The 25,396-nt window shown below is 38.3% G+C and overlaps 1 protein-coding gene across 1 annotated transcript; it reads right to left on the bottom strand.

The window, feature by feature from the left end:
• Nucleotides 1-327: 327 nt before the first annotated feature.
• TMEM64 (transmembrane protein 64) lies at nucleotides 328-23,836 on the bottom strand. The gene is made up of 3 exons (XM_028110863.2): nucleotides 22,838-23,836; nucleotides 7,277-7,432; nucleotides 328-2,349 (listed from the first exon to the last, which is right to left on the bottom strand). Exons 1-3 carry the CDS (start codon nucleotides 23,633-23,635, stop codon nucleotides 2,158-2,160), a joined length of 1,146 nt encoding a protein of 381 aa, XP_027966664.1. The 5' UTR covers nucleotides 23,636-23,836; the 3' UTR covers nucleotides 328-2,157.
• Between the last annotated feature and the right edge of the window lie 1,560 nt (nucleotides 23,837-25,396).

Here is a 25,396-nt window from a genome sequence, read left to right as displayed (position 1 = left end):
GTTTACTTGGAGGCCAAAAATAAAGCAGCAAAGGAAAATTGCAGCTTTGGATTAGTATTTTAGAAATAGTAAATCCATACTATTTTAAGTAAAAAATGGATTTTATTATATAAAATTATGATTGGCAGAATACAGAAAAATTATTTCTCTTCTACCTTTACATATTTATTTTAAGTATGAAGCAAAATGCAACAACTGGAAGAACTCATTACAAACTACTAAAAGGTATTCATTTGGTGAAATTATTCAAGTTACAAAATGCTAAGTAAATAAATGCACTTCAAAATACATGAAGTGTAATGTAAGTCTGAAAGTAGTGATCTTAAATGATTGCTTTAACAAAAACTTACCAACAAACAAGAAGCACAAGAAAAATATTGTCAAGTTAGAAAAGAATAAATCAAGCATATTGTTCATTGGGATTATTAAACTAAAATTATTTTAAAAATAAAAACAAGTAATTAGGATTAAAAAAAGAATAAGAATATTCTAGTACTATATATTTTTTTCTACCAGTGAAAGAAAGAAGGATTTGGAGTCCAATTAAGTACTGTAGACCCAGGTGCCTCTTGGATCATTTGCACTGAGGTCTTGGTATGGAAATCAATAAATGAACTTCTCTGTTACCCAAAGGTGAGAAAACTTAAACATGATGAAGGAAAGGAAATCAATTATAACTGCAATAGGGGAAAAAAAACTTATGCATTAAAATCAAATGCAATGTGTCTATAGCATCAGACTAGAATAACCTGCTCCCAAAGAATTCTTTTGCACTTTAGTAAAAAGGCAAATGGGAGGTCTCTGATAAGATGGAATATTCATAGCCAAAAAAGAGATACCAACCAGAAAATTTGCATTCATATTTATAATCCGGGTTGTAAAAAAACTAGTCATCAAGTTCACAATTAAACCATTTTAAAAACATAAGGTGATAGATGGGTAATACATGTCGTATGAATAATATGCCAAATTATTGTATGCTATATCCCTAAGTGCTATTAATAAATACACTCAATTCATGCTACAAGAGAAAGAATTGAGACTTAATTTCACATTTCAGAATTCCTGAGTCTTATCAGAGAAAAACAAGTACCAAAAAACAAAATAAACCTACCTTATAGTAGGGCAAATAATACAAATTCGGGCATTAAGTTAACATTATATTTATAGTTTTAAAGCTGAAGACTATGGGGACATATATATGTAATTCAGTGGACTTATAAACATGATTTTAAAGCTTGGTTTTTTTTTAAAGGCTATTTGATTGAACAAGGCCACCTGAGTGACATCGTCAATGATGGTAAGTCCATCATTTTAAAGGAATAGATCTTTATCTCAAAGCCTAATGATGAATATAAAAAGAAGTTTATTTTACTAAAACCTTTTAGTAAGACTGCAACGGGACAGCCCTTTGATGAAAGATCTAACGAGAGTAAAGCCAATGTAATGGAATTAGAACATGGGTTCTAATTTGAGCCACCGCCCATTAAATAATTTCCCTTTTGCTTTGCATATTCCACAGTGAAAATAAAAAGGTATCTTAAGAGCACTTCAGTCCCACAATGTAGGATTTAAGCTTGTGTGAAAAGGTGTAAATGGCCCTGCAATGATGCTTGCAAAAATACATTCAACTGAAAGTTAATGTCTATTTTCTAACTAGTAAGGAAAAGGGAAGCAAAGTGGTCCCACTTAAAACAAAAAACAACAAAAAAAAACTATCTTTTCTGAAAAGGACACAGAACATCTAAATAATATCATACATTTAAAATTACATACTTTTACTCATCATTATAAGTAGGGAAGATGCTTACAACTATTCATGGACTTTATAAATAAAGACACTAAGCAGAAAAATATTTGGGTTATTTCTCTGTTCATAAGTACCCAGAAAGAAAACAATTACAAAACACTAAAGTGCAGACCTATGGGCCACTGTGGGCATAATAAATGATAAAGAGGTGCAGCCCAAATTCGCAACTACATTTACAATTACATATCCAGAAAATGATTCTTCCTTTAAAAAAATTGTGCAATTTAAAAACTAGTCAGTTTTGTTTGTGCCGTAATACAATTAGAACTTGTCTCTGCCCGCTGGTAAGGTGACCACTAGACCTTGGACAGCACACTAGCTCTTGACAATCGTACATTTCATTAGAGTCACACAATATTGATTCCACCTCCAGAAAATGTTAGGGTCCTCTTGTTGTAGAATGAAGAGCCACTGGTATTTGGTTGATTGCCTTTAACCAGAGAGGTTTTCAGTTCCATTTCACAAGCTACAATAGCTGCATTCAATTCCACTTGAGCTCGATGAACTACATAAAACATGAGGCCTATACTTATAATAATCTGTGAATAAAAATAAAACACTACAGTTAACAATATTTTACACAGGGGAAAAAAAAGGGAGAAATAAACCCAATAAATATTTGGCTTAGAAATGTTTCAAATAGGATGCTTCTCAAATACGGTCAGGTAACAATTTTAAATAGGTTATACAGAGTTGCCATTCATTCTTTCCTTGGTGCATCTATTGAGATTAGAGGGCTAAAATCTTTAAGTCACCAATGTAGGATATCAGGTTAACACAAGGCAAGCAGACATCCCTTTTAGTCCATACAAATGATGTTTCCTTGATACAAGTTAAACCTGTCTCTTTGTACCAAAAAGCTTCCTTCAAGGAATAAAAAAAAAAAGTCTACAATAGAGGTCTGCTAACTAAATCTTATTAATGTAATTAATGTAATATCACATCTTTGCATGACTATAAATGTCCATAGGTATTCCTAAGTCCACTCACAGAGAAGCACTACCATTTGCAAATGAACTACCTGGTGCAGCCAAAATTCAAAATATTAAGAACCACTTTAAAAAAATGAAATGCCAATAAACTTCAAAAGAAATTCACAAGAGACCATGAACAAATTGTCTGTGCTTAGGGAAAAACAAAAACAAAGGAAAACATGGTGATCGAGAAATAAATGCCCATCAGAGGGATACTAGAAAAAGCACTGACATGAAAGTCAGGTGCTAGTCTTGGTTTAGTCACTCAACTAGTGATGTGACTTCACATCACTATGTGGGCTTCTGCCTCTGTCCGATAGGAAGCTGTGGTACCTCTTTATGTGTTAATGTGCTTTAACATTCTATATATAGTTCATCAGAATGTCTAGGCAGTACATATCTTCTAAATGGTATTTATTCCAAACTTCATTTGTAAATCAGTTCTTCAGAGTTTGGAGCAAATGTTCTCAGTGCCACAAGGTTAGAACAGGTGATGTTTAATGTCCCAGTAAGTTTCAAAGGCTGCTCTATCCATAGTGACCCTAAAATATAACACTGTTTCAATTAAGCCTACCCATAATTTTAGCAGTTTTGTGGGAAAAGTATTCTGAATACAAGCATTGAGGGTAGTGGGGGAAGGGCAGAGGCAGACATGCTGGGGGTGGGTTAGAGAGGGGAATTTGGAACATGTGCAAGGGGGGAACTAGTAAGTGGGTATTCATTACTCCATAGAATTCTGAGCAAATTAGGTATTTTAAAGGTGGGCCTTCAAATCTTGTGTTCAATCTCTAACGTGTGAGCTCTCTTAAAAAAAAAAAAACAAAAAAAAACAAGATCTACTTACTGAAAACCCTAAGTCTGATACTTATCAGTGTTATGATGACACCATGTGAAGACCTAGAAAGCACCTTAGAACTAAGTTGGAAAGGGTGTGGATGAGGTGCTAAACTCTGCCTCAGACATGTTGAATTTGAGGTGCCTAACAGAGATCCAAAGCAGTGCAGGGAACAGCTCCAAAGCTATGGCAAGAAGGCTGGGCTCAAGATGTGTATGAGGGAGTCCTTACACAAAGAAACAGAATAGCAGTCACCACAATAACAGGATTTGCTAACAAGAAAAGTTTTCAGAGTAAGAACAGAAAGCTTAGGCTAGAATATCATGAGGAACACCAATTTTCAGGTGAAAAGAGGAAGACAAACTGATTAATGAACCAGGCAAGTAGAAAAAACAATCAAAATAGCTAAGGGAAGAAAGTGTTTTAAAAAAGCATGGTGAACAGAATGCTAGGTTGCTAAGAGATCAAGCCAGATGAAAACTGGAAAATGCATCTGATTTCAACAAAGTTAACAATGACAGCCATAGAAAGCTGGCTTAGATCTAGCAGAAAAACTTTTTCAGGTTCCCAGTGAGAGTAAACTGGCTATTTCTTTACCTGGGATTTTCCCCAGATGCCCTTCTAGACCCAGGACCTGGCAATTTGTACTAATTCTTTTCCCAACACACCACCTTAGTGAAAATGTAAAATAAAAAAACCCAAAAACCAAAAACCTGTTTTAGAAAGCTTCCCCATTAAAATGAAAGAATGAAACACAGTAAAAGGACAAGCCTTCTACAGAAAGGCATCTCTTCCCCTGTCACAATGGAGAGCAAGCTGAGAGCATGAGCAGAACACAGAGCCATTAGTGGATTTCTTAGATGGAAACTGAGGGGTTTCCCATTTGAAGGCTTCTGATTTTTCTGTTAAGCAAAAGAGTAATCTGTTGAGACTGAAGAGGAAAGTGGGGATAGGAATCAAAATTGTGAGGAGTTGAGATAGGTTTGCAATAGTCATTGAAGAAACGGGGGAGTGGGAAGACAAAGGAAACAGTTGGGCTACGGGGCAATGTTGAGAAACCAGCAGAAGGTTTGCAACTATGAATTAAATATTACCAATCTGGCTGTATGACTTCCCAAAAACAACAGGTGCAAAGCGTATCAAAACTTGGACTCATCCAGGGTTTCGGCCGGTGGGTACACAGGAAAACACAGGGCACGGAAAAGAGTAACTGAATTGCGAGTCCACACAATCTAAGTTGGATTTTTGTACAAGAAATAGTTGTGCCTTCCTCTGAACATCTATGTTGTATTGCTTTAATTTTATTTAGGTGGCTATAAAGCTCAGAGGCAAATCTGTGGCTTATTTCTAGCAAAATATGAGAAACCTCATGAATACACTTACTCTACTAACTTTCACCGAAGCTTCATCCTTTTTCCCTATGAACTTCCCCTTTCAAGATGACTTCTTTCCCCTCTTGTTTTAAACAATTCTCCTGTATATCTTTTATAAGCTAAATTAAATCCTTTCTGAAATATACTAAGCTATAAGTAACATCAATAAATAAAACTGAGGTATAAATATGCCTTTATTTTTTTTGTTGTGGTGGTTATTGTTGTTTTCATAAATGTCCGGGTTAAGAACTATTTGCCCTTTTTCCCCCCTGTCTTGTATGCTAAGCCTAAATTTGTCAGTTCAAACAAAGGGGTAAGAAATCTCTGGATAAAAAGAAGACCCTATATGTTTAGAAGCACTACTGACAAATACATGGACTATTCTGTTCTATTATAACTCTACCAATTATAGTTGAATGATTTACTAAGATGCACAGAAATAGAAAGTATCAAAAAGAGTGAAAATCTTATGAGACCTACTAATAATGACAAATTCTAATTGCTCAAACATAATATAAAGGGGGAGAAAGATATTTCAAATGGATTATTCATTTTCAGGAAACTAGAAAAACATAAAACATACTTAAGTTTATGCTAAAAAAATTTGAGAATGCAGTGTATGTTAGAATCTTATAGTACCTTAAGGTAATTATAAACATAAATCATGTGCATATAATGCATAAAAAGCTTAATGTGATTAACATACTACATTAATAAAAATAAACCAACTTTAATAAAAACTCTAAACCTAGATTCAGATTCCTTAAAAAAATATATATATACATAATGTGTGTGTATATATATAATTCTGTAGAAAAAAAGTAAAAAAAAAAGATTCCCTGAATGTCAAAAATATTACAAAATTTTTCTTATAGCAAGCCATTTAATTGATAAGCCTTAATTATAGTTCAATATAAATATTCCTGGGCTTACTCTGTTTACTGAACTTGTACTACATAAGCACAGCAAAAATCAACTCTGGCTTTATTTATCATAGTATTTTTAATACAATATAGTACCTTAAAAATTGAGAATAATGCTAACAACTAAATTTCTAATATGGTATCATATATTTAATAACAATATAAATTAAAACTAACAAGTTGAGGGGTCAGTAAGATGTTGGCCATCTCAGTGTTGTATGCTCAGTAAACTATGGTCCTAGTTATGAGCATAGTTCACAGAGCCAACTGCCTTGGTTCATATCGTGGTTCTACCCCTTGCAGCTGTGACTTTAGACAAATTACCCTCCACTGGTGTGCTGATAAACTAGCTCTCGGAGATGAGAGGTAAGAATCTTGATTTGGAGCACCTGACATTTTCCATTGTATAAATACTCCTGCAATGATCAGTTTCTAGTTACCACTGCTGATGTCACTGAACACAAGAGCTGGGAAGAGATGTATATACAACTGGCTGGAGATAATAAAAGTACATACCTCCTAGCCCTTTGGTAGGGATTAAATGAGCCTAAATATATGTCATATAAAGATCTCAATAAAAGTTATTATCAGCATCTTACTAAATCATCAAAAATTACGGTGATTTTATATTTTGGTAAATCTCAGGAAGGACATGTAGCACAACCAAATAAATGAATTTTTTTAACTCTTCCTGTTGCAACTTAAAGGAACTGAATAAATATGCCTAGAGGGCAGGATTTTTCTCTCTTATCAACCTTTTATATGTAATTGTATGTACCCTAAACTATATTACAATTTGCATGGCGACAGCAATCAATTATGAAAATCTTATTTAAATTTGTAATGGAATACTTCAGGTGCTTTTTATAAAGCAATACTTTCTAAAAAAAAATATTTTGTTCTACATAAAACTGTACTGGAAAAAATTACTTTACATTGCCAGTATAATACTCTTAAAAATACCAACTGGAGAGTTTAATAATTAGAAGATAAAGTAAGATGAAAACCCAACTCTACCAATTCTCACTAAATTTGTCTTCAGAAACATAGTATTAACAACACTTCACAAAAACTCAAAATAGAGTAATGATTTTGAAAATCACTGCAAAAAGAACCTTAGTCATTCCCTTTTTTGTTTTAAGAGAATTTTCAGTATCAATTCAGTTTTATAAACTTCCATATATCCACACAATTAAAATGTAAATGTCAAAATATGAAGTATAATCGAAAGAACAAGGTAAGATATAAAAAGGAAAAAATCCTCCTAAATTATTTTCAATGAAATCTGTTAGGTTTAAATCAGTAATGCCATAGAAAAAGACAATTAAAAAAAAAAAGACAACCCTTGGCCTTAAACTCACCTGTAAACAAAAAACAAAATATCCACTAACACTCTGTTCTGCAATGACATCTTCCATTGTCCGCAGGGTGGTACCCAAGTAAGAATTCAGAAGCTGGGTAGGAAGCAGTCCAACTGAAGATGCCATCAGATAGTTGGGTAAGGAGAGATCAGTAATCTAGAAGAGCAGATTAAAGGAACTGATTCATTATCAAGTAAAATTTCAATTTTACATAAAACTGTGTGTAGAAGTCTTCTTAGTGGTTTTTCCTTGGGAGTAGAGGGAGCTGAAACACTTTACAAAGCTTTCCAATTTTTAAAAATGATTATGAAGGGAATACATGCACAATGTAGATTTAGAATTAATTGAGTGTAAAGAAAAATTTTAATATTCTATGATTCTACCACTGAAAGATAACATTCGTGACTATCTTTTTTTCTTCGATGTAAATAAAATGTGCACACACAGATCACTTTGTAAAAACAGTTTTTTAAGTCTTCCTCATGTCATTAAACTTCATAAGCATACTTCAGTGGCAGCCCTTACTGGGCTTTGAAGCCAGATAACCCTATAATGGCATGCCAGTGCTGAGAATTCAATGAACTACTCTGTCTCTGAGCATCAGTTTTTTCATCTGTAAAATGAGAGTAACAACCAAACTTACATGATTGTTGTCAGGATCAGAAATATTTGTACAATATGTAGCAAATGAATAGCACATGACTGATACTCAAAAAAGGTAGACATTATCGTTATTATGCAATTATTATTATTTTTTCATTATTATGCAATTATACTACCACTGTGCGGATGTAGCTCAATTTAACTATTCTTCCGCTATGGAATATTTAAATTGCTTACGTGTTTCTTTGTGTATATGTGATTATTTATTTATATTTTTGCTATTATAAATTAAAAAAAAAACTGATGAAAACCATTGTATATTAACCTGTGTAAGGGTTAAATATTCCAACAAAACTCATACCCTGGTATTCATGTCCTTATGTGATCTTTTCCCCCAGAATGTGATTTGGACCTGGTGCTTACTCCTAGCAAACAGACTCCAGAAGTGAGGAGATGTTACCTTCAGTATTAGGTTACAAAAAGAACAGAACTCCATCTCTCCCTACAGCAGGCAAGCCCTGTTGTTGAAGTAGCTCTACAGAGAGGGTCATGTGGCAAGGAACTCATGTCTTCAGCCTACAGCTAGCAAAGACCCGAGGCCCCATGAGTGAGCCTGGAGGCAGATTCTCCCCCAGTCATGCCTTAACTATATAGTCTGGCCACCACTTGATTGCAGGGCTGTGAGAGAACCTGAGTCAGAGGCACTTGTCTATGCTGCACAGGAATTCCCATCCCACAGAAACTGTGAGATAATAAAGGCTTATTTTTAAGTCACTCAGTTTTGGAGTGTTACACAAGGAAGAAATGACTAATACAATATGTATCTCCATTATTTTAGGATAGATCACTAGGAGCAAAATCATTGGATCCAATAGTAAAGTCTGTTTTCCCAAAAAGTTCACACTGATTTATGTATCTATCAATAAATAATGCATGAGTGTGTCTATTTCATCATACTCTTACCAACTTTAGGTATTAAATTTCAATCTTTCCTAGTCTGATGGAGTAAAGATGGTATTTCATGACTGTTTATCCTATATATTTTGATTTATATTGATATTAGTATTAAATGTACATTTTCCTATTTGCATTTCTTTATGGCTTTCCTTGTTCATATTTGCCCATTTTTATTGGAATGTTAAATTTTTTTATTTATTCATAAGAGCTCTTTATATAGTAAGGGCAACCTTTGTCTTATTACATTTGGCAAATATTTTCCTCTAAAGTGGCCCTTATCTTTTATGTTTTGACATACAAATGTTTCAAAATGTTTACATAATCAAACATTATCGATCCTTGCCTCTGATTTTTCCTTCTCTTTTTTCTTTAGCTTTAGGCCTTTTTAGATTCTTTCTTTTTTTTAACCTATATTTCTTTTCTGATTCTATTTTCCTTTTTAACATTTACCACTTATTTCTTCTGAAATTTAATTAAAGGTGAGGATATGAGCCTTATTTCTCCTTCCCCAGTAGCCAATTTTCCTAGCACTACACTTATTGAATAATCAATAACTTCTATGATTTGTGATGTTTACTTTGTTACAAATGAAGTAATTATATATAAAAGGTCTATTTGGGGCTCTAATACTGTCCACTGACATCTTAAATCTTGTATTGAAACCAAATTGTTGCAAAGACTATCAGTTAATATCTGACAAAGAATTCCCTATCCTGCAAACCCTTTCATTACTCTTCTTTTTAAAACTGCCATAACTATTCATACCTATTCATTTTACAAAGAAGTTTTAGGATCATTTTATATTGGGACTAAGTTAAATTTATAAATTAATCTGGATAGAACTGAAATCCCCACAATATTCAATATTCTTATCCAGAAATGTTTCTATAATTATTCAAAATCTTTACATCTCTTATTGAAGTTTGATGGTTTTATTTATATTATATATTTCTTATTCATGTACCTTTAAGCATTTGTGTTTTTGTTGTTGCTAGCGCTATTAATTTTGAGAACAACTTTTCTATATCCACATCTAGGTTTACTAGTATGTAAGAAAGTTACTGGCCACTTTACTAAACTTTTTTTTGCTAATGTTAAGATCTGGTATTTTAAAAGAGTACTCTAACTACAATCTAATCTAATAATCACGTAAGTCATATTTTCAATAAAGCTACATTCATCTCTATTCACAGATGATTAACTGGAGATTCACCACTGCTGGTTTGGAAAGAATACTACAGTGACTGGTTAACAATTTAACGAAACATTACTGACTCCAGGCTGCCCATGCAAGATGTTCTGGTAGGTGCCTGCAAGAGAGAGAAAGTAAGATACAACTCCTACCATAAAGGATTTACACACTGACAAAGACACATCGACAACCTCAAAAATAAACAGTAAAGGGTTCTTGAGAAGGACTATGTGTAGAGCATTAAAGAGTAACCAGGAATTAATATTAGCTGCAGGAATAGGGGCCAAAAGGCAACCATGTGGGGAAAAAAGGCATCTGAAATGGACTGTTAAAGCTAAATACGGGTTTGGCAAGCAGAGAGAGGTGGGATGGGGAAGCTACAGTGTTCTAAGAGACTGAACACGACAACGTGGCACAGAATGTACAGGATGTATCTGTGAGGTTGGCAGTGGGGTTTGGATTGTTTACAGAGCACATGCAAGGGAATCCTATACAGGACAAGTACTTAAGAGTGATACTTGTTAGGGGCCTGGGGAGAAAAGGGAAATGAGTCTGTACCCAGTAGAAAAGCACTGGAGGTTCTAGTCAAGGAATGAGATGAATGAGAGGGAGAAAGACTCCTCTGTCAGTTTAGGGTACTTACAGCAACAGAGATAGTCAAATGTATAAAATGAGTACATATGACAAAAAATGAATCATAGAAATTATTTTAGTGCAATAATAAAACATTACAGATTTTGAAAGTTGTCTTTAAAGTAAATATTCAGTTCCAAAATGTCAGAATGCAAAGCTTCAGTCCATAGTCTTTAAATGTAATGAAGTTTCTCCAAGTAAAAGATAAAATTGACATTCAGATGTGAAATCAGTAATATCCAAATGGCGATGTTAAGGACAGATCTCATAAATGTGAAATAACTCTACAACTCAACTCTTTAAAAAGACCTTTGTCCAGGGCAGAAATCAAATATCACCAAACCTTTTTATGACAAAACCTCATCCTAGGGAAAAAGCAAGTGTTATTGTTTATATATATACGTCCTTTCTGAAAAGCTGTATATCAAAAGAAAGTAAAAAGCTAATTTTGGCTCATTGTGCTAAACACTTCCATTGGAGTGTCAAATAATTTAACCAGTACAGCAACACAATCACATACAATCACATACACACACATTTTTCAGCTATTACTAACTTAAGATAAACAGGTTCCGAATTATTCCAATCCAGCACTTCCAATATGCTAAGATCCCATTCAGAATCTGCATCTAGCTCCATTCTTTGAAAAACATAATAAATTTAGAATACCTGTTCCCACAAAGACCTATCCAGGCTTCTCTCCCCAATAAGTTCTCACCCACCAACTTCTTAAAAATCTGTCTGCTTGTCCTACTTGCAGAAAGACATTAAATGTGAGCCTAGAATATTCTCATTGGAGTTCCTGCCTACAACATCCTGGGATCTTGGCTCAAGATGGTTTTCCTACTCCAAAGAACTAGAAATCTCAACCTAGGACGTCATTGTTGTCCTGTTGCTTAGTCTCTGTGATCATAAATACTCGAGTAAGAGTTTCAGGGATGGCTGAGTGTTGACTGCCATCCTCCCACGCTTTTTAATATTCTAGAAGCGCTGTAGAAGCATATACATTCTTATTCCCAGAGGTACTGTTCTTTCCTTGGAGATGGAATTCATTTCTCTGGGCCAGTATGGGTTAATGCAGAACATGACCTTACACCAAATTGATCCTGAAAACAAAGAGCCCATCTGGGGGGGGGGGGGGGAGGGAAGAAGAAGAAAAAGGGAAAAATAAAAAGAAATGCTTAACTGAAGAGCAAGAGTTGACTTATCTTTGAGGCTGACAGTAAGAGAACCTCTACCTTCAGATGGATCACTCAGATGCTCCCGGAACCCGGGGCCTGCTGTCCTCTCAGGCACAAATAAATACAGCTCCCCAGGCAAACCCTCCACTTCCTCCAATAGTTTCCAGCTATTTATACAATGGCTTTACCGACTTTAATTTAATCCACTAAGAAACTACATAATTTTCACACAGAATATCTTGACAGATCTAATGAAGACTATAAAGGGGATCTGTGTTCAGAAGAACTCACATTTTATCCACAGTTCTGTGAATCTAATATAAGTTTCAGCAAATTACATTTTCCTGAATTTTCTTGGTTTATACAATAAGGATGCTGTTTTGTGGACAAAGTTGCAATTCAGGTAAATTCCAATTAAAAACATATTTAATAATATTATATAGAAAAAAAATCACAAATCCCCAAATTAATTTTTAAGAAAGGAATGGCCAAAGGAAATAAAAATGAGTAGTTTGATCTTTTCATCTAATTACTGTTTATTGATAAACTGTGTGTTTTATTTCGTGTGTGTGTGTGTGTGTATATATCCTCAAAATACTATCAAAATATTTGAGGATATATATATAATCAAAATACTATCGATACTTTAGAAACAGTTGCAGATGGCAACTGACCCTTGAACACCATGGGTTTGAACCATGCAGGTCCACTTATACATGGACTTCTTCCAGTAAAGACAGTACACTCCTGTAAATATATTTCTCTTATGATTTTAATGGCATTTTCTTTTCTCTAGCTTACTTTATTATAAGAAAACAGTAGATAATATGTTATTTGTATATAATAACATACAAAATAGCTGTGAATAGACTCCTTACACTATCAGTAAGGCTTCTGGTCAACACTAGGCTATCAGTAGTTAAGTTTTTGGGGAGTAATTTTTGACTGAGCAGGGGCTGGTGGGGGGTCGGTACCCCAACCCCTCATTGTTCTGAGGGTCAACTATAGTTTTCACTTCCAGAAATATAAAAATTTCAAAACCAGTATAAGACAAAACATTAACTGTCCATTCCCCCTTCCCTTCCCTCCCCAAAATTCCTCTGCCCGTGTCCCCAATCTGTTTCCTTAACTAGACACCTCAGAAGTCAGTCACACAGCTCATTCCTCCCTCATTCCCACGTCTACTCATCTGTCTTGTCAATTCCACTTTCTAAATACCTAAGAAACCTACCTACTGTCTGTTCTACTCCTATTCAATCTCTCCTCTCTAGTCTGGACACGGACAGAGAGGAGACCCACCCACACTCACCACCTATGCTAAATCCTGCAGAAATCTTTTAAAAATCTAGATCTAATCCTGCTTTAACTCTTTCCTACAGGGATCAGAATATGGTTCAGGTTCACTTCCACAGGCGATGTACTTCACGACCCAGACTCTGATTATCTCATGCTTCATGTCACATTATGTTCTAGGCACATCAAAATTCTTTTGTTCTTAGAATACTCCCTTTGCTCTCTTTTCCTTCTGGGCCTTTGCACAACGTTCCCTCTGGCAAGGAAACTCACAACCTTCCTCCCACTCCTCTTACTTGGGCAAAAGTCCTAAAACTGTCCTAAACTACTCAGTCATAGACGTCTCTAACAAACCTTCCCTGAGCTCCCTGGTCTGCATTAGGAACAGCTTTCAAAATCTCTGATGGGACACTAGACCATCCCCATCCCCTTCACGCTAGAGAGTTAACTAAAAATTTCACCATCTGTTTGCCCTTCACCTCTTCCCCAGACTAGAAATTCTGTGAAGGAAAGGACCTGTCTTGTTCTTCATTGTGTCTCTAGTCTTGACCATATGCCTACTATATATTAGGTGCTAAATACATGTTCATTGGATGTCGACGATATCAACATCAAAATTGTTTATAAATGTGGAGACCTATAATAATTGCCAGTTTATAAATAGGTGAGGACACAAAGTCCACTTGTAATCAGTTGCTTAGAAAAAGAACACCTCCCCCCACCCCCAGAAGGAAATAATGTTATAAATGGAAATTATCAGCAAAATTTATGCCATACTATACCTAGAATGTTATTTCTCCACTAGACTGCAAGCACCTTAAGGGATCTGGGATGAACTCTGCCTGTTCACGGCTATAACTCTAGCATCTAGAACAGCAGTGGGCACAGATTAGGTACCTACCAGTCACTTATTAAGTGAATATTGAATGAATACTAAAAGCATTTCCAGTAATCTCTGAGGTCAACCTAATGTCAAGGTTGAGACCCTCTGGTTAAGCAGCAACTATGAAAGTAATCGGAAAAGTCTTGCTACTGGAAAGAAAAGACAAGGCAGAGGCTCAGAGAGACCCACTCCAACAGCTTGTACAGGCTTCTACAGACAAAGACAGTTAGGTCAGTAAGTCTACCTACAAAGCAGAGGCCATCTTCATATATACAGACCTTTTTGTTAGTTCAGTGTACCTAAATTAGGAACTGCTCTTAGTGATTAATATTTTAGGGGTCACTGATCCATTTGAGAATCTGATTAATACACACACACACACACACACACACATGATTAATATTTTAGGGGTCACTGATCCATTTGAGAATCTGATTAATACACACACACACACACACACATACACACACACACTAAACCTTTTCCCCAGAAAAAAAAATACACATACACTTTACTGCATATATTTTCTGGAACATAAATTAAAAAGATCTTATTTGTAGAGTTGAAAAACTATAGGCTTATTATTTTTACTCACCCAACAAAAATTTATCAAATGCCTTCTATACATAAGACCCAGCTGTCAGCAGGGATAAAGACACAAAGAGAGAAAACCATAGTTGACTGTGTCCATTTTAAGTCATTCTGTACCATTCTTAATGACCGAAATGTTCATTACAACCAGTAAAAGGTCACAAGAATCCTTAATAACATTTACTCACAATGTTATATAAGGAAAGCACAAGCATTCATTAATGCAGACTACAAAAATAAACACTAAAATGTTAATGATTGTTTTCTTCTTTGTACTTAACTATACAATTTTTACAATGAACACTGCTGAAACTGTTGAAATAAGTTTTAATAAAACCCATCTGCTTTTAAAGACATTTTTTTAAATCTAGATAAGGGACAATAAGACATACTGTATGTGTTACTAAGATACAATAGGCTAGAGATACTGATTTGTGAATTTTAAGCCCACAGATGAGGCTTTAAAAACCACAGAAACTAATGAGATAACTGAAGGGGCACAAAGAGGGGTAAACAGTTTCGAAGAAGTAATGGCCAGTTGGATTCAGTGTTACTGTGAGGCCTAAGGGTGTGGGCTGAGATGGCATCACATTTGTTAACTTGGCCATCATATCTGATTCTTCAGAGATGGACTCCAAGGTCCTTCAAAACACACACTGAGCTCTGTCTTCCTATTCCCTCCAAACCGTACCCAGCAGATGTTACTAGTGAGAAGAAAGGATCATCAGATACGCTGGTACAGTGACAAGTACCATGATCCATTACCTATACCTGCATCTACGGTTGTATCTATAGTACAGAATAAGAATTTAGGATGAGAAAACATTTTTATAAAACTTACCATCACCAAACTGTTAAAATAAAGGGGGATGTTAAATTGTTGCTCAGAATATCTGCCTTCTTAACAGCAAACTATGAGACCTTGTTTAATATCTCCCCTTAGAAATAAGAAGTTTGGGGGCCAGATCATTAAATGACTTCACCAAAGTCACACTGGAGCTGAGACAGAACTATAGGTCCCCAAAGAGTCCGTGAGGCTAAGACTTTACCATAATTGTGATCTTACAATCACTAGCCTGTCAAAAACTTTAATTGTAAAATAAATTTCAGTTCAACTGTGAACTAAATTACTAAAAACAACTTTTCTTTTTCTTGATTATTCAGCGCAAACCTGAGGAAAATTCATTAGTTATATATATATATATTTTTTAAAGATTTTATTTATTTATTTGACAGAGAGAGACAGCGAGAGCAGGAACACAAGCAGGGGGAGTGGGAGAGGGAGAAGCAGGCTTCCCGCCAAGCAGGGAGCCCGACGTGGGACTTGATCCCAGGACCCTGGGATCATGACCTGAGCCGAAGGCAGACACTTAACGACTGAGCCACCCAGGCGCCCTCATTAGTTATATTTGCTTCAAGTTCGTCTTTAATCTTTTGCTGTCATTTAGTTAGTATACAGTTTCACGGCTCCCTGACCCTCCCAAAACCAACAGAAAATCTTTCTGTTGCTGTTTTTAATCTATTATGGGCTCATAAAAATAACAAAATTAATTAACAGTTTGCTGACACATAATTCTTTAAAATGGTTCCACTGAGAAGTGAGCCAGGGTGATGGGGTCAGGTCTTGCACTTTTAAATTTACTCATTTCTATTTTGTTTGCATTCTACTCACAGTAGCCACATATTTATTGCTTTTGTTTTCAAAAAGACAATTTTGTTAAATACAAAGGTAAGTAAGATATACAGGAGAGCTTAGGGGCCTCTTCCTACAGTTGCAGAGGTTCAGGCTTAATTGCTATTTTATTAGAGTCACTGATGAAGTTCTAATGCAAACTTTTTCTATAAAGTGCCAGGCAAGAAATATTTTAGGCTTTGCAGGCGTTGGGGTCTCTGCTGCAACTCTGCCAGTTTAGCTTAAAATGAGCTATAACCAGTATAAACATGAATGAAGATGGCTGTAGTCCAGTAACACTATTTACAGCCACTGAAATTTGTAACTCTCATGTGCACAAAATATTATTCTTCTTTTGACATTTTTTCTAATTATTTAAAAATGAAAAACAAAATAAAACTTTTGGTTTGTACGCCATACAAAATCAGATGGTGGACCCAACCAGGGACCACAGTTTGTGACCCCTGCTCTAAAGTCCTGGGATAATTCGACTATATAGAATCTTGCCCAGAGCCTGACGCATGGGAGGTCCTCCTTAAGATGTATTCAATGCACCACAGGGCAAGTGCTCTGCAACTGGAACCAGGCAATCTCTGAGAAATTCAGCTCTTCTTGGACCAAGAATAGAACCTTGGGTAAGTTCATGACTACCATTTACTAATTACTTTGCCACTTTGTGCCTCAGTTGCCTTAGTGGTAAGATGAAGCTTAGGGTTGATATGAGTGTCAAACAAGTAATGTGTGCATGTTAGAAGAACAGTGCCTGGCACTTAGTAAGTGTAATACAAATATTTGTTAAGTTACAAAAGAAAAAAAAATCTCTGAGTTTTGATGTTCTCTCTTTGGAATGCAGAGGATGGAGAGAAGGAAATGGTAAATAATAGGCAAATTATATATCTTATCACATCTTGTAGCAGGTATCACTAAACACATTTTACAACAGAAAGTATGGCTCAAAAGAGTAACTATAACTCAACAAGCCACAGTAAATGTCAGGACCAGGTCTGATTTCAAGTGACACCTGTCCTCTATAGAACTCTGCCTCTTAGTCATGGATAGCTCCTCAAAGACCTGCTGTGATGATTACAGGGTATCATATATGTAAATATGCTCTGCAAACTGCAAAGTGCTATATAACATATGAGTAAGAGAATCTTTCATGCTATGCTTCATGCTTTTATTTTAGGCCTCAAAGATTAAATGATGATGGAAACAAAATTTCCCATGAGGAACTATTTAAGAAAAGGAACCTACCAGATCTTTGACTTTTTAAGTTTTTCCACGACCAAAGTAAAAAGAGAGAATGATTTTTAGGATCTCCCCTCTGGAAGCAGCAAGTACCATTATGGATTCTGTTACCCATACCAACCATCACATAATACTTTTTGGATTAAAACGGACATTTCACAGAAGGTAACTTTAAACTACAGAAAGTCCAGATGTCTCCAAAGGGGCATCTTAGAGCAGACCTTATGAGACTACTCTAATGCGCCCTCAATACAGGACGGGATGTTATTCTTGTGAATGTTTTTGGTTTCCAACTTTACAGACAAGTTTCTTTTAGGAAAAGGAAAGGAAAAAGGGAAACCTGAAGTTTCAAAGCTACAGACAAGATTTGCTGTTTGAATCAGAAATATCATGTCTACCTCCTAGAATGCTGAGAATTAAAGAAGTTAACACATCAAAGAGCATTTAGTAATTGAGGAATGGCAAGAGGGTACAGAGGTATGTATGCTGTGAGGGTTTGGAATTTATCCCGAGGGGATGATTAAACCCATTTGAGAGTTTCCTGCAGGGGAGTAACAAGATCAGATTTGCATTTTAGAGAGATCTTTCTGGAGAGAGAAAAAAACTGGAAATCCTTGGCTCAGAGGCAAGAGACCAGGTGGAAGGCTGAGATGCCTGAACCAAAGTAATGGCAGCAGGTCAAACAGAAGTGTTCAGGAGGCAGAATCCATAGGATTTGGCTGATGATTAGTTGTAGGGGATGAGAGAGAGGAGGTAATGAAGTGAGAGTCATGAAGACTGCTACGAAACACCCAGTTCTAGCTCCTTCCTGGCACCTGCATGACTCTTTTGAAGTTACCGCTGGCCAGGTAACTTGTTCAGGCCAGTAAAAAGTGAGGTGATTTCCAGATGAAAGCTTTAAAAACCAGTGTGCAATTCACCATGTCACAGTAACCAAGTGAACGATGGTGGCTCTGTCAGCCTGGATCCCAGGGTAAAAGTGACCTAAAGCAAAGATTCCCTGACCCTTCCCCAAGCCAAGCGGAACCTGAAGCTGTGTCGACAAGTAAGCAAACCTCTACTTTTTAACTCATTGAGATTTAGGGGTTTTTACTACAGCATAATTTAACCTGTCCTGACCAGAGCTCTAAGAAATGCCCATCCTAGACATGTGTCCAGATGAGAACAATACTTAGAGGGGCACCTGGGTGGCTCAGTCGTTAAGCGTCTGCCTTCGGCTCAGGTCATGATCCCAGAGTCCTGGGATCAAGCCCCGCATCGGGCTCCCTGCTCCGCAGGAAGCCTGCTTCTCCCTCTCCCACTCCCCCTGCTTGTTTTCCCTCTCTCGCTGTGTCTTTTTCTGTCAAATAAATAAATAAATAAATAGTCTTAAAAAAAAAAGAACAATACTTAGAAACACAAACAAACTATAAGTCTATAAATCTGTCTTCATAGGCAGTAATAACTACAGGTACAAGATTACATCAAAAATGGGGGAAAGGGGACCTTTAACTATTTCCCAGCAAAAAAATAGGTGCATTTTTCTTAAAAAGGAAAAAATTTTAAATATGTACTTGGGAAATTATATTTCTTATGATCTAATAATTGAGACTATAAAGTTTATGTACTTTTTTCTTATTTCAACAGTTTCAAAAACGTAGAGTGTCAGTTTGCTTATCCCTTTTCGGCACACATGGAAAAAGCAAAGAAATGTGGTTAATAATAGACACAAAGCAAAGGAGAGCCCCTTTTCTTCTTCTATATATTAACCTTTACAATCATCTCCTGCATCTAAAATGTAAATACCACTACCTGCACCACTAATAATTGCTAACAATGACTGAGAATTGACTATGTGCCAGGCAATACTTAAAGCCTTCCCTAGACTAACTTATTTAACCCTCATAACTCAGCATGGGCTAATCAAGGACTACTTCTAAAGCCTATGCCTCTCAGGACCACTATACCTCACTTCCTTTTTAAGGTAAGCTCAGATCAATTTCTTTAATCATGGGCATTAAAAAAAATGAGTTTTCTTAATGGAATAGAGAAGGGGGGATCTTTTAAAAGATAGGAAGGGAAGAAAAAAACAAGAGAAATATGCGGGGAAAGTGAGCAGCTGTGGGCAGTCAGAGGGGTATGGGGGTAGAGAGGGTGGAGGTAGAATGAAGTTCTAGAAGACAAAAGAGAAAGACTAAAACAAAAATCAGCTTTCTTTTCACCCACATACCCTGGGTGAATTCAGTAAACTGTTTTCGTTGAAAGAGCTAATAAGCAGATAGTTAAAAATAAAAAAAATAAAAAAATGTAACAGACTATGTTCACTGGCTCTACAACCCACCCTGCTTATGATTATGATTAAAAAATTACAGTATGACACACCTTATCAGCCCAGCCTGGTTTCAAACCTCAGCTCCCGACTCAGTAGGTGAGTGACCCTAAAAAAGTCCCTGGAGGGCTAAGCCTCTGTTTCGGCTTTCCGAAATTTCCTCGGTAAAATTATGCTAATAATATCTCTTTCAAGAGACCATTTTCCTTTTTTTTTTTTTCCTTCTGTGCTCTTGACCCCACAGCACCAACTTAAGAGTTGCCTCTTGTCAAGTGTGGTTTCAACTACATAATTACCTTAAATTATTTCCAAGCACAAAGTATAAATTTTTATTCATGTATTTAATATGTTAAAAAACATTTTAAAAAGCTGTCCTTTTATTTTAAAGATTTTATTCACTTATTTTTGAGAGAGAGGAGGGGAAGAGGGTGAGGGAGAGAGAATCAAGCAGACTCCCTGCTGAGTGCGGAATAGGACATGGGGCTCAAGCCCAGGACCCTGAGATCTGGACCTGAGCCAAAACCAAGAATTGAACACTTAACTGACTGAGCCACCCAGGCACTCCAAAACTGTCTTATTTTTAATTAATAAATATATAATGAATCCTCATTATATACCCCGGACTCCAGTAGCTACTAAATATACAAATATACAAGGAAGCCATGGGTTGAGACCCTATCATAAAACCATAGTGAATAGTTTTACTTTACCAATTATTTAGTGCCCAGGTGACCTTGGGTAATAACAATAGTAATGGTGAAAAAAAGAACGTGTTTGTTAAGCCAGAATCTACAGCACGTATTTATCTTATGTTAACTGTCTCAATAATTCTATAAAGTAGGTACCACTTCTTTCCCCATTTTGCAAATAAGGAACTGACCACAGAGAAGATAAGCAACTTGACAAAGGTCAACAGATTCTATGCAGACAGTAGGACCCCAGAGCACTAGTCCTGTGCTCCAAACTGTTAAACAAATCTACACTATATGCAGAAATACATTATGCAGGGCTGGCTTAAAGATTAGAAATAATATTTGCAAAGAGCTCAGGGTAGTAAGCACACAGTAGGTGAACAAGAAAAGGCACAAGGATACAAGCTATACTGGAGAACAAAGCCAACTAAACAGAAGGAAACTATTCAGGCCCTTAGTCCCAACCCTCTTCCAAAGTCTTAGAACACTTGATCTATTTTACCCAAGGCTGTGTCAAAGTTCATGTTTATACTTAATACTACAGGCTGTTGTAAAAGGGAAAAATTTAAGGCAAAAAAAATATCAAACCACCATAAACACCAAACTTTCTCTCTACAAAAAAACCTTTATCTATTTCCATGCCTCCATGAGCCTCATTCTAGTCGTTGCTGCTGTTGATTAGAATCAACATGAGATCCACAAAAGACATTTAAAAAGAAGGGAAAAAAAAATCTTAATTTTATCACAAAAATGGTAGGTTGGGTAGAATTTTTTTTTTTTTAAGATAAACTGCTAGTTTATTCAAATTGCTTAACCCGGTGGTTATAGTTTGTTAAAGTTATACATTGGTTTGAAAGCAATTTGTGGTGATAAAAATTATTCAAACTAATGAACTGGGAGATATTTGGGCTTTAAAACAATACCACACTCCTAAAAATACCAATTTTTATCTTTTAAGAGGCAGTGGTTGGAATTATTCTTAATTTAAAACAAAATGAGAGCGTTTCTAGGGACTAACAATAATTTATTTTTGAAACAATACAATGTATCGGAATCACTAACATAAAATACATCTATCCCTATGGTTTTGAATGCTGTATCTCTTTATTTCCATACCACAGTTTTATTTAAGTCAAGCTGAAGGGTTGAGTTCCTGGAAATCACTATATGAACTCTTTGTGGTTTACAATCATTGAATTTGGGGAACTCAGTAATCTAGTTCAATCCCTTCACTTTAGAAAAGAGGAAAGCAAGGACACATAGGGTTAATGACGCGGTCCAAAGTCAGGAAGTTTGCAAAGACAGGATTCCTTTCTTCCAGGCAGATGGTCTCCTCACTAGAGGTATTTCTATTCCTCAGTCAGTTGCACTGAACTAGAGAAAACTTTAGGATAAGCAGAACATATGAATACAAGCAAAAAAGAGTGCAAAGATGTGTATAAAGAAAAATATATGCTCACTAGGCAGAAGGTTATCTGTCCCATTTTGTTTTATCCCTTCCCCAGTGATTTCAAAATGCAGTTCCTCCAAAGAAAAATAAACAGGAGGGCGCCTGGGTGGCTCAGTTGGTTAGGCGACTGCCTTCGGCTCAGGTCATGATCCTGGAGTCCCTGGATCGAGTCCCACATCGGCTCCCTGCTGAGCAGGGAGTCTGCTTCTCCCTCTGACCCTCTTCCCTCTCGTGCTCTCTATCTCTCATTCTCTCTCTCTCAAATAAATAAATAAAATCTTTAAAAAAAAAAAAAAAAGAAAAATAAACAGGAGGATCTCCCCCTCTGCATCGTATTAAAGCAAATTATTTAATGAAGAAAAGGCCTATTACAAGTTTTAGGAGACTATAATATGGAGTCTGAAGCTACTCCCTCCACTGTTTACCCAAACACTTCCTTCAGCCTCGTGTCCTTAAAAAGTTGAGTCAAAACCCTGGATGCATTTTTGCAGGCCAGGGAGAAAGCTAGGAATGTGAAGCCTTCACTCCCTGTTGCCAAAGCTGCTACAGAAATAAGATGACAAATGTTTTAAAATTGACATTTTCATTCATCTCCCCTCCAAGTTAAAAGGACTTTTCATTTTTAATCATACTCATATGCCAAAAAAGAGTTCTTTCTCTACCAGGTCTGAGGCCCCGACTTAGATGTGTTTTATTTGTATGAGATTTCTCAGCGTGCGACGCAAAGTGATTCCAACTCCCGTTGTCAATGTCACTTCTCTGCCGGCATTTATCTGATGAAGCGCCCTCCCAGGACCGTCAGAAGACCGCTGGAAAACAGTCTTGGAAAGGGATGGGGGGCAGCGGGACACCACTTACCGAGAACACTGCATTCTGAAGCCCAAAAGGTATGGGGGTCAGTCTGGCCAGCGCCACCACTTTCAGGCCGCTTCCTCCCTCCACGACGCGAATAACGGCGCTCAGCTTCTCGCTGCTCTGGATCCTGGCGGCCACCCAGGCAGTGAGCAGCCGCTTGCAGACCACATGCGCGATGAAGGTGCCGATGAGGACGCCCACCACCATCAGTCCCATGCCCAGCACGAAGCCGTACAGGTAGCCGGCGGCCACGTTGAGCACGATGTAGCCCCAGCCGCAGGGGAACGAAACCACGATGAAGCCCACGACGAACAGCAAGACCCCCAGCAGCGAGTCGAGGCTCTCCACCCAGAGCAGGAGGTGCTGCAGGTAGCGGCGGACCAGGGCCAGGGAAGCGAAGCACAGCGCGGCCAGCACGCACACCAGCACGAGGCTCCGGCACCAACAGGTGCTGCCGAGGCAGCAGCAGCGCCAGTTTCTCACCTCCGCCACGCCGACCACCACGCCGCCGCCGCTGCCGCTCCCGGGGCCGCCCGCCAAGGCCCCGCCCGGCGCCGGCAGCTCCGAGGCCGCTGGCGGACCGTGGCGCTCCAGATAGGCGCCGAGCAGGGCGCCCGAGGCAGCCGCAGCCGCCGCCGCCGCGCTCGCCCCGCCCCCGCGGGGGAGGCGATCGGCCGCGTCGTCCCCGCCCGCTGCCCGCGGCAGGGCCCAGCTGGCCGGCAGCTCGGTTCGGCCCTGGAGGGCGGCGTGCTGCAGGAGCCGAGGTAGTGCCTGGAGAAGGCTCCCGCTGGGGCTCCACATGCCTCGGCCGGCGCGGGCCCTCAGCCGGCCAGCCCCTCCGCCGCGGCGCCTATCAGGCAGCGGCCCTTCATGGCTCCCCGTACGCCCTGCCTGGACTCCCTGCGTCTGCTCGGGGGACAGGAGAGGGCCCGGGGTAAGGGCAAGGTCTCAGCGGCGGAGGGACGGGTCCCACCGAGAGTGAGAAAACTCTGGACCCAGCACCGGCCGAGCCCGCCCCTTTTCGGTCAGGGGGGCGGGGGGGGGGGTCTCGGCGTGGGGGCGGGGCCCAGCGCAGCGGCATTCTGGCCCCGCCCCCCTGACGCACAGTCCGGCTAGCTGCAGGGATGGTTACGAGAGGGCTGGCGGTGGCCGCGGGGGCCGGCCGGGGCTGGGGCTGCTGAAGGGAGTTGCTGGGAGGAGAGAAGGAGCCGAGGGGACGTGGGCACTGGAGAGAGAAGGAAGTGGCAGTGAAGTAGAGAGTGCGGTGGCGGGCTGGGGACCTGGCGCGCTCCCTGTCTCCCTTGGCGGGCGCGCGCGTGCCTGCATATCAGGGCACGCGCTCTTCTACCCCGGACCGAGTCCCAGTCCGCAAGCTGCTTGGATCTTTGCCCCTTTGTCGTTTCTGCAGTAACCTCTGATTTGAGCGAGCAGGTTTTGGGACGCTCACATCCACAGCTCCTTGGGCGACACTGGAGGAAGAAGAGTTCTTGATTTGCTCTGAGGAGAATTCGCTAATTGTTTACCTCCCCAGTCCCCATGTGGGTATCACAGATCCTTCAGGAGATGGAGTAATTAGATAGAAAGGACCACCCTTGACAGAATGCCCCTTCTAACCCCAGAGGTCCTTTACCAAGTGCCAGACACTTGGACTAGGGACTTCTCAAAAAGATTCACGAAAAGACATTTCTTAAGGATTCCCATTATCAAACGTCTCCTCAAACTTTTTTGCTGGTTTCTTTTACGCTTTTCGCCTTTTTAACTTTAATGTTACCCGGGTCCTCTTTCCTTCTAACTTTTTTAGAATTTTGGTTGAGCCATCTCATCCACGCCCATAACTTAGATCCCGCCGTATTTCCCTTGTTCTGATGACCCCCAATCCCGTCCTTCCCTTGTGCTTCAACCTGTGGACACATGCGGGTGCAGTTCCTGTAGGCTCCTTAAACTTAGCATGGCTTGGTAGATAGCAACTTGGGCTCCAACGCAAACCGTTTTTTTAAGTGTGGAAGTGATCAAGTCATTAACTTCTGAATCTCAGGGTTTGCTTTTAAATAGCAAAATGAAGATAATAGTACAACTTAATGACATAAAATTGTGAGGATTAATAAAATACAGCTGACCCTTGATCAACAGTGGTTTGACCTGTGTGAGTCCCCTTATACTCAGATTTTTTCAATATACTACAGTACTGTAAATGTATTTTCTCTTATGTGCTTAATAACATCTTTTCTCTATTTTACTACAAGAATATACTACATAATACATATACGAAATGTATTAACCAACTCTTCATTGGTAAGGCTTCCAGTCAACAGTAGGCTATTAGTTAATTTTGGGGGGAGTCAAAAGTTATATAGGGATTTTTGACTGTGTAGGGATCAGATCCCCACATTTTTCAAGGGTCAGCTTGGCGCTAGGCCTGGAATCAGTGTTGAACTATGTGAAGGTATCCATAATTAAAAGTATCATCTCCACAAGACCTGCTATTCCTTTTGAGTTACTTATTTCAATGGATGACCTTCTACCCCTTGACTGCCGGATAACGGACCAGGACACTTTGGGTCC

Source organism: Eumetopias jubatus, unplaced genomic scaffold, assembly GCF_037043125.1.
Source record: "Eumetopias jubatus isolate StellerSeaLion01/CBP00866 unplaced genomic scaffold, mEumJub1_p1.0 scaffold_4, whole genome shotgun sequence".
Classification (NCBI taxonomy): Eukaryota; Metazoa; Chordata; class Mammalia; order Carnivora; family Otariidae; genus Eumetopias; species Eumetopias jubatus.
Note: the sequence above shows the minus strand (reverse complement) of the source record. Positions and strands in the feature narration are given on the sequence as shown.

Bases quoted from the DNA above. Each gene is read 5' to 3' on its own strand.
- TMEM64 (XM_028110863.2), bottom strand. From the start codon at position 23,635: ATGTGGAGCCCCAGCGGGAGCCTTCTCCAGGCACTACCTCGGCTCCTG. The intron at 7,433-22,837 runs GTAAGTGGTGTC...CTGCTCTTCTAG, and splicing joins TTCAGAATGCAGTGTTCTCG to ATTACTGATCTCTCCTTACC. The intron at 2,350-7,276 runs GTGAGTTTAAGG...TTTTATTCACAG, and splicing joins ATTTTGTTTTTTGTTTACAG to ATTATTATAAGTATAGGCCT.